General features: G+C 55.2%; 1 protein-coding gene across 2 annotated transcripts in view; it reads right to left on the bottom strand.

The window, feature by feature from the left end:
• The window catches only part of Slc2a9 (solute carrier family 2 member 9), a 163,199-nt gene extending 151,448 nt beyond the window's left edge, over positions 1–11,751 (bottom strand). Inside the window, exons 1-3 of one of the 2 annotated variants that reach the window (XM_047567065.1) lie at positions 11,701–11,751; positions 9,388–9,491; positions 3,390–3,488 (exon numbers count right to left, since the gene is read on the bottom strand). In XM_047567065.1, the coding sequence (XP_047423021.1) occupies positions 3,390–3,488; positions 9,388–9,491; positions 11,701–11,740 (243 nt within the window). In that variant the 5' untranslated portion in view covers positions 11,741–11,751. Of the gene's footprint in view, positions 1–3,389; positions 3,489–5,855; positions 6,048–9,387; positions 9,492–11,700 lie in introns of those variants that run through there. The other variant, XM_047567064.1, reaches the window with a different exon arrangement.
• Between the last annotated feature and the right edge of the window lie 1,147 nt (positions 11,752–12,898).

Genomic DNA, 12,898 nt, shown 5'->3' with positions numbered 1-12,898 from the left:
GCCCGCGGTGTCCTCTGAGGCCGGGCCGCACATAGGGCCCATGCACACTCGGCTCACACCCCACGGGACCAAACCCTTGTGGATGCGCAAGACACCCGGTGTTCTCTCCAAAGGGGTCCGACACAGCCAGATCCCGGATGCTTGGAAAGCAGGGTGGACAGGACGTAGGTTCACTTGGGGTGACCGTATTGAGGAGGAAACATGCCAGCCTCGGAGCTCGGCCATGTTCCCTCCCTGCTTCAGTCCCCTCTTCCATACGGGGTATTATCTGTGGCTCCCACAGGACTATAACTGAGGTGGAGCGTGTGTACAACCCCTAACACCAAGTGAAGAGTTGGTGTCCAGATGTGGCAGCAAGATGCTGCCTGCCTGTGGCCAGCAGCCACAGCCTGGAGCCCCCGTCCATGCCCTGCACCCACAGCTACCCATCATCAGAGCCTGCTGAGCAGGGGCCTGAGGAGCCAGTGCCCGTGCTACTGCCAGGGTTGCATCCACGCTGCATCTCGGTTCTAACAGCGACCCCTGTTGGCAATCCCTTCTGCTGCTGTTTCTGTGGATAGTGTCCCAGGCCTCCGCATCAGCATCTCTGTCCCCAGCCTTCTTCCTCTCTCCTGAGAGCCCAATGCCCCATGCCCTGCCAGGCTCAGGCCCCTCCGGCCTGCACTGGACTCCATTCCTCAGAGCCTCTGCTCCACTCCTGGTCCCCTGGTTCTAAGGCAGCCTGGCTTCCCCAGCCCTCTGCCTACGGCAGGGAAAGAGCATCAGAGTGACGGCTGGCCACCGACTGAGCTCCTCCAACATCGCGTCTCCTGTCCTCCTCACAGCGGTGTGGTGGAGCCAGGATTCCTGTGCAGACCTGCCGGCTCCCGCCGCGGGTGGTTTCTGCCCTGGGAGGGTCCCGTGAGTCTGGCCCTCAGCCTGCCTCCTCCGCCTTGGTGCTCACAGCCCGGGCATCCGGGATCCTGCCCCAGGCCTGGCCCTGTGACCTTTCTCCAGCTGGCCCAGCTCCCCTCCCTGCCTCCCTCCTCCACTGGACCCAGAGCCACTCCCAGGTCTTCACCATTCCCAGAAAGCCCAGGCAGGGCCTCTGACTCCCCGGTAGGATGAAGTCCTTCCTCAGGCCCTCTGCTGCCACCTCTCACTGTCTGGTGAACTCTGGAGAGTCTGTCACCACTGCTGGTGCTGGGGCACCTGGAGGATGTGGACGTGTGTCCTGTTCACCTTCCTAACAAGCACCTGACCACATGACAGAAACGAGGCAGATGCCCAGTGAAGGCCACTGCAGGACAGTCTGCCCCTCCCCAGGAAGCCTAACACATGAAACACTTGGAAACTGAGTGACATTAGGGCCTTTCGGCAGAGAAAGGGGCTCCAGAGCCCACGCCTCTGTGGGGAGGGAGACCTGGGGAGCTGGTGGGCTTGTGAAGCTGCCTCTCGTTTTCCCTCGGATCACGCTCTTTACAGGCACAGCTCCTTGCAATGAGGGCCCCGCGGGAAGGAGGGTCAGGCAGGAGCCGAACAATCAAGTGGCTCCCTGTGGGAATGCTCCTCGGCATCATCAGAACTTGCCCTTGACCCCGGAGTTGCTGTAGGGAGAGCACAGCACGGGCACTGGGGTGGTAGGCATGGCAGGGAACAGCCCGCTGGGTGTGCTGTGGCCCCTCTCTCCTCCCCTGCTTCATTCTTTGGCTTGGCTGACCAGGCCAAGTCTCCAGAATGCCGGCTGTGGGCTCCTGGCCCTGTGGTCCGTGACGGGGGTGGAAAGGCACAGGCTGGATTCGGGCAGAGCTGGGTTTGAATCCCAGCACCTCCTCCGCCTCGCTGTGTGATCTTGAGCAACCTGAGTAAACTCTGCGCCGCTCTTTCCTTGTGGTGAAGTGGAGGCAGTCAGTGGTCTGAATTTCATCTTCCACCCCTTGCTCCACCTCATGAACCTGCCATGGCTCCTCAGCACCCGTAGCGGATGATCCTGCTCCTCAGCTAAGATCGGAGGTCTTCATCGGACTGCATCTCTTCTTCCGTCCCTCTTGCCATTCCCTGAGGCGCTTGCGTTTTGTGCCTCTACTGACTGTCCCCAACGTGCCCCATCATGACGTACCCAGGCTGTGTGCGCCCTGGCCCCCCACCCTCCCTCTCACGTCAGAGGAAGGCCCACCTGTCCTTCAGGGCTCAGCTCCAAGGCTGCCTCCTCCAGGTTGCCCTGCCCGAGTCCCAGCACTGGGCATGTGACAGGCCCTGAGAAAGTATTTGAGTGAATGAACAAATGAACTGTCCTCATAGTCACTGTCGAAACACACATCGCGCTATTCCAAGTTCAGGCTTCCCATGTCTTCTCCACAAGCTGTGGGTGCAAAGGCACCCACACCCTGAACTGGATTTTCAAGATGAAGCAGAGACCAAATTCCCAGTCCTCTTTCAGAGACAAATCAGGACCAGTCAGATCCCCTTCTCGGGATGATACTACAGTGACAAAGCCAAACACTTGATTGCTCCAAGTAACTGGAGAAACCGCCAGGCCCTCATTTTCGGCACAGAGTCAATTTTCTAGATCAGTCTTCAAAGATTCCCAAAACATCAGACAGCTAACAGAATTTTAAAAACCCAGATCTGTTCCAGCACAAATGGAGCCTCCACAAAATTCCAGGGCTCCTTTTGGAACCCACGGGTCCTGATTCCCCTGCATTTGGCAGGCGGTGGCTCCCAAACAAGGAAAAGCATGAAAAGCTTCCAGAACTGTCTAGCCCGTGCTCCCCCCAACACACCTGTGCTCCAGTCACCTGGAGCTACCTGTCTCCCAACTGTTCCCAGACCTCAGCCCTCCACCTCCAAGGCCGGGCTCAGCCGTCACCTGCATGGGAACCTTTCCTTACACCTCTATCCCAGAAGCCAGGCAGCACCCTAGCAGCCTAGGTAGGGGACGAACCTGCCTGCACGTCAGCACGGGTGAAGCGGGCCTGGGGGAGCTCACCTGCACTGACTTCAGGCTAAAGCAAAGTCACAGGTGGGATTTAGATACAGGAGAGGGAGTCAAGAAAGCGTGCTGCTTCCTTCCCTTAAGGTCTCTCCTGCTCCTTCCCCAGCATTAGAGTCCTCAGGACCCCACCCTGCCCAAGGGGCTCCCAGTCTTCCCGCAGAACACCCACACTTCAGCCCCGAGGACCCGAACCCCAACACACACACACACTGTCGCCATCGTCTGTGTCTCCCATCTCCCTCTGGAGGGCGGGGGCTGGACTCACTCTGTGTCCCCCCTGTCCCTCAGTGTCCTGTACAAGGTCCGGACCAACCAGCCCATAGCGGGTCGCAGTTGGGAACGCCTGGAGCGCTCGGCCGCAAGCGTTCTGTGGGCCGCAGCGCCCTCTGCGGGGCGGACGCGGCGCGACACTCACCGGGGTGGGGGCGTTCACCACGGAGAGGTTGTACCCGTAGAGGAAGGAGGAGCCGAGGGCACCCGCCAGAGAGGCTGCGATCAGGGAGCAGGACCAGTCCTGTGAGGGAGAGGAGAGCACATCAGAGCGGACCCTGGGGGCAGCACCTGGATGGTCCCCGTGGCTTGTCAGTGGCCAAACGGGAGGTGGAGGGAGCAGATGGAAATGGGGGGCCAGCAGGCAGGGTCCACAGCACACCACCGTCTTCCTGGCCAGGTGCAGGGGGAGCAGGGAAGCAGGCCGCTGTCCTTAGCAAACGATCTGGAAGCAGCTACACTCATCATTTTAGCTACACGTGGCAAGTGTCTGACACAGACAGGAGCGAAGAGCAAAGCTAGACTAAGCCATCGGGTAGCGCTGAGGCTTACCCAGCGCTCTGCCACGCGCCGTTCTGAGAGCTTTCTGTGCATCATCTGCAATCCCTCCGTCGGTCCGGTCGCACCTTATTGCACAGGTGAGGAAAGGGGCCCAGAGCAGTCTGTGGTGCTTCCTGGGCTGGGGCCTGGAACCCTGGTGGTCACTGCTGCACGCCACTCCCCCGCCAACACAGGGGTGACTTTACCTGCCTGCTGTCCTGGAACACAGGCACGCCCACGCACACTGTTCCTGGCTGAGGCGTGGATCTACAGCCTGGTCACCTTGAAATAAGGACCAGCAGATAATAGGACTTGGTGCTGAAAATAAGGCATCTGCCACCACAGAGGCCTGTCACAGCCAGAACAGGAATATCTGGACCCTTGACAAAGAACGACCATCCCAGGCTGGCCTGGAAAATTTGGGCCAGATGGATAGGGACCAGGGCCTCTGGAAGGCACTTTCTTGGCCATCTTTCTGATTGAGCGTGCATGAATGTGGGTGTTCTAGGTGCCAGGCCCCAGTGAAGCTCTGGGAGTGTTTGTGGCAGTGAGCAAGACAGGCAAACCTGAGTCAGTTGTTCGCTGTTCGGAAGGGATGCAAGTCCCTGGTCTCAATTCCCTGCTCTAGCACCTCGTTAACCTCCTCTAGAGGGGCCCAGAGCAGACACTCCACCACGCAGCAGCAGAAGCCTGAGCAAGTGGTCTGACCTTTCTGGGTCTCAGCTTGCCCACCTAAAAAATGGAGTCTTATTAACATGCCGCACTGCTGCCCAGTGGGCTGCCAGATGTCACCAGTGTTCAGAAAGAGCTTTTCTCCTTTTCTTTCTCTCTCTCCACTCCCTCTGGTTCAGCTGCGGCCCAAATAGACCTGCCGAGATCTCTGTACTTGGTCCACCTAAAGTGCCCCCGCTAGAGGTTCTCAGACCTGAGACCCCAGCCAGCTCCTCCTCTTCCTGCAGCCTCCTGGAAGCTCCTCCTCCTTGTTTTAACATTTACCTCTTTCATTCAACTACCACTTATGACTGTGTAACCTTTGGCCTGTTACAAGGTCACTCTGTGACTCAGTTTCCTCATCTTTAAGATGGCAATGATGTAGGAACCCACTTCCTAGGGAGGGAATTAAAGCAGGTCAGAAGAGAGCCTGGCACTTGCTGGGTTCCCCCGAGTGTCAGTGGCCAAGGCTGGTCCGTGGCAGGGTCTTACTCTGGAGGGCGGTGCTGTGCTCCCTGCTCTTTGCTTCTGGGCTCTGAGCCTGCTGCAGAAGAGGTGTTCAGCAGGTGCTGGGACCAGATGGAGGGCTGAGGCAGGGCTTATGGCCAGGAGCACGGTGTTGCCCAGTGCAAGGGGCTCGAACAGTTTCCTGCAGGCTGAGGAGCTTGGGCTGAATGAGATTCATGGATGGGCAGAATCTCCCTTCCATCACCCTTCCATCTCCCCTTTAAGCTCATTCTCTGGGTCTCAGCCTAGATGCCAGCTCCCCTGAGCCATCAGCCCAGCTGTGCTGGCATCTGGGCTGGGCCCTTACTCCCTCACTCCCTGTCCTGGTCACCTTAGAGGACATGGTCTCCTCCCTCTTATCTGCACCCATCAGAATGGGAGATCCTGGTGTGAGGGCCCCAGACAGAAGGTGGAAGAGAGCAGGTGGGAGCCACCGCCCTGCTCGGCTGCTCTCTCTGGAGCTGCCTGCCCCTGTGTGGCCTGCCCATGCCCACTACCTCCCCCTGCTGGCACCCTGGCAGCCATGCTGCTTCCTGAGCCGTGCCTGGGAAGGGGAGAGGGGGCACCTGAGCACACACAGGGAGGGCTTCACCAGGACATGCCCTGGGCACAGCCAGGTGGCCAGGAGCCAGCCTCGGACACAGAAGCTCCGGAGCCCAAACACCATGCAAGGTCACATGGGTCAGAGGGCCTGGTCCAAACCCAGGCCTCCCTGACTTGGAGCCCAAGGCCCTTTAGCCACACAGCTGCCAGGCGGGGGTGGAGAGCCGTCCCACGGCGGCCACCCACACCTGTGCTCCCCACAGCCTGCCTTGGGCATGGAGGCCGGAGGCCGGGGGCCATTCCTGTTTACCTTCCTTCTTCTCCGACCTGGCACTGCGCTCTTCCTGCTCTGGTGGTGACACTCTGGCAGCTCCCTCCCTGATCCGGGAGGCCCAAGGTGGCTCCTGTCATGTGTCAGGGGAGCAGAGCTCAGCTCCCCGGAATCCATGTTTGGTTTTCTTCCCATGGGCCCCGGCGGCCCAGCTAACAGCTTGGCCAGGACCCCGGACTCTGCCAGGGCATCTCCGTGAACGAGGAGGCAGAGTCCACTGGAAGGAGGCCCGGAGTGCCCGAACAGGAAATGGGGCAATTTGGTCATGCCTGGACAGGAAATGGGCCACAAATTCTTCCCTGTTCCTAAGCCATTCTAGCAACTGAAGAATCCTAAAAAGGAAATCTGTCCTCTGGGGACTTTCACCCAGGGTATGGATTTATTCTTTGTCATCATTTTATTTTTCTCTCTTAATGAGGGCAGGATTCCAGGGGTGGGGAGACTGGCCTAGACCCAGGCACCTTCCTAATCACCGGGGCAGGGAAAGTCTGATCATTGACTCGGGCATTGTTCAGGCCCTGACTTCTTTCTTCAGGCAACTCATTTACTTCTCTGAGCTGCTATTTCCCAGTGCAAAATGGAATGCTGATCTCATCCCAACTGCCCTGCAGAGGTATTCTGAGGCTTACATAGAAAGCATGCGGCCCCCACCCCAACCAACCCGAGCAGCGTGTGGGAAAAGTACATGGGCAAACCTGCAGCCCAGAACAGAGGAGCTGTGGGTTTGGAAGGAAAAGAATCTACCTCTTGTCATGACTGTCCTGCTCACACAGCACGGGCTGGGGCCCTCCTGCGTGCCACTGCGGCTGGCTCCCATGAGCAGCACGGAGCAGTGAGCGTGCTCACCCTGGCACCGTGAGAATTAATTCCCTGCGTGGCTGGTTCACCCCAAATGTCAGAGAAGGGCCTTCACGATGGCGAGGACAGGTGGTCTCTACTGTTTGCTCCTGGAAGCAGATGGTGGGCATAGAGGCTGGGCAGGGACAGGCGGGCTTGGTGAATTCAGAGTGCTCAGGCCACTGGCGAGAGACAGAAGCCAGCCAGCGGGGTTCAATGAAAAGCATGCATCAAAGAAAAAGAAGGAAAGGATAAAAAGACAGGGAGACCGGCAGGCGTCCTGGGTTCTGTGGGGGCACATGGGTGAGAAAGCTTTCGGCCCCCACGGCCCTGCAGCGGGAGGGCCACGGCTGCTTGGAGCGAGTGGGAAGCAGATTTCAACACTTAGACTGGGAGCGCAGCACACGGGGGCCGTCCGATGCGACCCTGGCCGCTCTGTGCTCTGGTCAGCCAGGGACAGCTCTGTGAGGGCTATTTCTTGACTTGGTTTTCAGCCACCTGGCTGCCTTCCTAACTGCAGGGCAGGTCCGGAGCAGGATCCCAGTGGGAAGCACTTGGTTATGACATGCCTGCAAGGGCAAAGGATTTCCTGGGACAGTGCCAGGGAGACACTGTGCCAATCTCAGCTGGATCTTGGAGCCTTTGTGGAAGAGGTGACTCCTGAGCACACTCAGGATGGGCGAGCCCAGGGAAATGGGCGGGGAAGGGCGGGGTGGAGGCCTGCAGGCTCAGGTGCCTGCCGTATGAGCCGTTCCTTAGTTCCCACTGCACTTGGAAACGCCCAAGGTTCCAGAGCCAGGCAGTCAGCACATCGTGCCACCAGAGCTGGGCATTAAACATGAGGGAGGACGTGGAGCCCCTCCGGGAACCAGAGGCCGCGACCAGGGCTCCCACAGCCCGCCCCTCCCCTCGCCTGGTGCACCTACACTTCCCTCCCAAGCACGTTCACACCCTGAGATTCCCCTAGTCCTCCATTAGCCCTGGGGGGAGCTGCTAGTGTATGTTAGCAGGAAGAACTAAAGTTCAGGGAGGGTGTGGGACCGTTGGCCTCCAAATCCCGTGCTGTTTCTGTTCCACGTGGCCTGTGGCCCTGTGTTCTGGGGTGGAGCCACCAAAAGCCTGACTCCTAGCACAGGTGTGGTATAGAAGCAGATTCTGGGTGTTCTGGGGCTCGGGCACGTGTAGAACAATGTTGTTCCCGAGTGTCCTGGGCTGGACTCTGTCAGCCTGCTCTGACACTGAGTCCTCCCTCACACACCCATCTACCAGCATTGGTTGGGCTGCACCGCCCTGGCCCCGGCCCTTCCTGACCGTTAACTGCACTCATTCTTCAGGCTCAGCCTCCTGCTCTGGGAGGCCTCCCTGCACCTCTCACTGCCCTGCTTCTCTGGCCATGCACCGCCACTCAAATGTACCAGCCCCTCCGGACAGGAGCCCCCCAAGGGCAGGGACTGTATGTATCTCCCAGGGTGAACTGAGTCCACCCCAAATTCATATGTGCAAGTCCTCATCTCTGAAGTTGTATCCCAGGATGCGACTATGTTTGGAGACAGCGTCTTTAAAGAGGTAGTAAGTCAAAATGAGGTCTTTGGGGTGGACCCTAATCCAATGTGACTCGTGTCCATATAAGAAGAGATTAGGACTCACATGTACACGGGGTGACCATGCAAGGACAGAGGGAGAAGACACCAAGGCAGGGAGAGAGGCCTCAGAAGGAACCCATCTGTCAGCACCTTGATCTTGGACTTCCAGACTTGAGAACCGTGAGACAATACTGTCTCGGGGACCCTTCCATGTCAACCTGAGCTCAGTGTCCTAAGCCTCTGGTCCCTGGACACACATTTGCTATTGAGCTCAAACTGTCCTCTGGAGATTTTCAAGGCTGGAAAGTCGGCTTAGAGATGGTGACACTTCTCTAGCAGGGGAGTGTTGGGGAAGAGGAGCTTTCTACTGAGCATCACTTAACCAGAATGTCTGAATAACTACATCCCTTCCTTCATTACACCAAACACCTCGGCTCACCTAAGATAAGCACAACAGACACAGTGTCCACCCAGAGGGAATTGCTGTCTACCTAACACAATGCTCCCATGTCCTTGGGAGACCTGAGGCAGGTGGCTTCACTCTCGGAACCTTCTTTACACACCCGTATGGGGCTCAGAGTGCCCGCTTGCCAATCCCACACTTGCCTAGCAATTTGGTAAGTAGACTTGGGTTACTCTTTGTCCTACCAAATAGAGGCTTGTTATGAATATGGACATATTTTCTTGCAAGTTGTGGTTGCAGCCACACCCATCTCGGGGCAACGCACAGATGGCCTGAACTTCAAGACCAGCTCCACCTGAGAGAGCAGGCAATGGATCTCAATGTCTCCTAAAGGACAGTGACATAATCATTGTCAGCATCAGCGTCCCCTCATTGAGAAATAACCTTAAGAATGACCTCGCCCCTAGTCCAGGAAGCCACCAGCAGATCAGTGCCGTGGACGCTCCCACCCGAGCCTGGCTGCGGACACACTCTGGTTCCCACGGCCCCACCCGTGCAGCTTTGCTCCCAGCCCTTGCACGCTCCTCTCTCTGCCAGCCTCACCCTGACCCTGGAGGACGGAGGGTGAAGGGGCAAGGAGGCCACCAGAATGCCCAGGCAAGGGAGAGAGCGAGAATCCAGCACTGACCACTTTCTTTCTTGTCAACTCGTTTTCTTTGTTTTCCGCTGAGTCCGTTTCACTGAGCTTCATGGTGGAGTTTTCAGATGTTGGACTTGTTGATACTGTTGTTCCTGAGAAAGAACAAAAGGGACGAAGCCATTAAACACTTGCTGCCACCAATGGCAAGTCACAGCAGGTGGTCCCAAATGGCCTTTGAAATGTTTGTGGTAAGGACACCAGCGTGAGACACCTCAGTGTCCTCACTCAGGCCCGATCCCTGGGGACCTGGCACCTGCCTACTCCTCTCTGGCCCATTTGCCAGATAGGGGCCTGGGCTGAGCTGCGTTCCCACTCTTGCCAGTGGGCTTACTAGACCCAGGCTGCTCCCCACACCATTCCCATTCAGAAGGGGCACATTTTAGAAATGCTAGACTGTCTGTCTCCAAGAGGTGAAAATGAAATCAGTGGAAATTAAAACCAAGTGCCGATCCTGCCTGTTCAGTGGGAACAATCACCAAGATCACCACCCTAATCGATGGCAGGACAGAGTAGAAACTGCACGGCTTTCCTGGGGTTTGGAAATATGTTTCTATGCCCTTTGGCCCAACTACTTCATTTGTGAAGATTCATCCTAAAGCAGGAATAAAAATGTGCACAAAGATTCAAGTCCAAAATATTCAGTGCAGCATTTGTGTGTGTGAGTGGATAGAAAATTGGTATTTAAAAAAGGGAAAACTGTCTAGCAGGAAAGTTCAACCACATGGTGGCACATTCACATGATAGAAATTCATGCAGTCCTTAAGAATTCTGTTCCACAAGAACATTTGATGCTGGGGAGAGAGGCTCAGAATACCTTCCTGGTTAACAAATAAGGGAAAATCTATAAATGAATATGCATTTTTCAATACAAAAAACATTATTAATAGGATAACACAATGAAACATTACATGTGCTTAAATCATGTGTGTCTTCTTCAATATAAAATGCAACAGTCACACATTGTTTATTCAACAGATATTAAGCCCCTCATGTCCTAGGCTGCGGGGATACAATCCTGAGCCAGGATGCAGGCTCAGCCCTCACGGAGCTGGTGTGTCTGGAGAAATATTTCAGAAGAGCATACAGAGTGTGTGGGGACTGACAGAAGGAGAGTGGTGGCCCAGCACAGGCAGGGCTGGGGGGACAGTGGAGATGGTCAGGGGACAGACACATATTTACGTGCACAGAAAATAGGTCAAAACCAGCCAGACGTGACCTGCAGTTACCCCTCGGCTGTGGTATATGGCCAATTTACCTCTTATTGCTTTCTCCTAGTTTTCCAATTTTCTACCCTGAAAATAAAATACTGCTGTAACTAGACAAGTTTTTAAAATTGCTTTAAATTAAAAAAAAAAAAAAAAAAAAAAAAAACTTTAGAAAGGAATTAAGCCCTAAAGGTCTCCAGTAGCCAAGTAGAGTTAAAATTTAAAAAATAATAATCAACTTTGAACGTTCTGCTTCCTAAGGCAGGAAACACAACCCTGGAAGGACACACAGTTCCGATGGAGGATGGACTCAGCCTGAGGGGATCCAGAAGCCATTTCTGCTGCCTGACAAGGATGCTGGTTGGTGAGTGGCCTCGTCCCTGCTTCAGTGTCACTGGACCTGCCTTGAGGGCCTGACCACGCCTCCCGCCGCAGCACAACTGGAGTGCCACTCCAGCCCTCGGCCCACTTTCCTGATGCATCTGCAGGCCTCCAGGCCACAGCTCAGGCCACAGCTGAGGCCAACAGACTTGGAGGCCCTTCCTTCGTCCTCTGCCTCCCCTGCAAGGCTCATCTCCTCTGATCATCTATCAGTTCCTTCTGGAAATGGGATTCTCCTCCTCAAGTACATCCTGGAGCTCAGCAGCCAGCAGACTGCATGGGCTCAGGTGCTGTGTCTGGGTTCTCAGTGAGGGTGGTCCCTGCCTGTGAGTCTCATTTCATGTGTCAGCGTGGTTTGGCCATGGTACTGTCATTTAGTGAATGTCTGGAGAACAGTCTAGATGTGCTGTGGAGGTCATTTAGACAGGATTAGCGTGTACGGCCGGCTGGCTTTAAGTAAGGCAGGTGCTCCATGATGTGGATGGTCTCATCCAGTTAAAGACCTTGTGAGGAGCCGCTGACGTCCCTTATGAAAAAGAAATTCGGCCTCCAGATCGTAACATAGAAATCCTTGGAATAAAAGTACTGGCTTGCCTGTGGGTTTGGGGCTTGTCAGCCCCTACAGTTGTTTGAGCTCATTCCAGAGGGGCAGGCGAGAGACAGAGAGAGAACGTGCATGACCCATTGCTTCTGTTCCCCCTGAACCCTGACTCACCCGCTTCACTACTTCTCACACTTGAGGGCTTGAGTATCATCTCTTGTCCACAGTCTGACCGAATACCAACCTGAGAGATGCATGGTGAGCAGAAGAGGGGAGGTGGAGTGGAGGAGAGGAAAGAAATGAGAAAATGGGGTCAGATGCAGGGACAGAGGGAGCTAAGCAACAGTATCTGTGGCTACCACCCTACCTGCCTCCGGGGGCTTGTTCACATTCCAACTCGGGTGAATGATTATCACCCTGCCATTCCAGGGACCACCATTCACACAGATGACGTTGACATTATTCATGGAATTGTACAACATGGTGGCCCTACATGTGCCTAAGGATGAAGATGGTCTTCCAGTGATGAAGTATAAACCAGGATTTGAAAAGACAGGAGTAGAGAGGAAAGAGCAAGGCCATTGGAATCAGAGACTTAGATCTCCATTCTGGCTTTGCTACTGTGACCTAGAGCAAGTTACTAACTCATGAATCTGTTTCCTCGCCCATCAATCAACAATAGCTGCCTTTCTCTCATATTGTTAGATGAGGAATCCTGAATTTAAAAGACCCTGGGAGAAACCTGGTGAATCCTTGGTGTCTAATGAATGGCAACTGTCATTCATTGGGCTATTGAAGACTCAGAAAGTAAGAGATTTGTGGCTAGGAGGAAAGAAAAGTTGTTTAGAAGTGCTGGTCTTCAGAGGTTTGTGGAACATCTAAGTATAAATATCACCTGAGACTTAGAAATAAGAGTAGTGCTCAAGCAGTGGAGTGGGCTGGAAATGAGTTAAATGGAAATTAATGATACAGGACTGGGTAAGGCTACCTGGGGAAGGAGTGTAGGAGATCCTAAGGAACCAACCTGAATAAGGAAGACAAGCAACAGTAAATGGCAAAGGACACTGAGTTGGAAAAAAACAAGCAGAGCCAGGTGTTGGGAATGACAAATAAGAACTTCAAGAGGATGTACGGTGTCAGCTGCGACAAACATTGACAGAGGATCGGTCAAGAAAGGAATGAAAAGTGTCCAGGGCATTTGGCCACGCGGAGGCCACTGGTAGCTGTTACAAGGGTGATTGGGATGGAGTGGGTCAGGAGGGGCAGAGCACTGGAAGAGGAGCCCACACTCAGGCAAGTCTTCATAGAGCTTCAGCCATGAGGAGGCGTGGGGAGCGGCAGGTGGAGAGTTGTGGGGTGAAGGATGGAACGT

Source organism: Sciurus carolinensis, chromosome 10 (assembly GCF_902686445.1).
Source record: "Sciurus carolinensis chromosome 10, mSciCar1.2, whole genome shotgun sequence".
NCBI classification, from domain to species: Eukaryota; Metazoa; Chordata; class Mammalia; order Rodentia; family Sciuridae; genus Sciurus; species Sciurus carolinensis.
The sequence above is the reverse complement of the archived record's forward strand: the minus strand, read 5'-3'. Positions and strand labels throughout refer to the sequence as shown.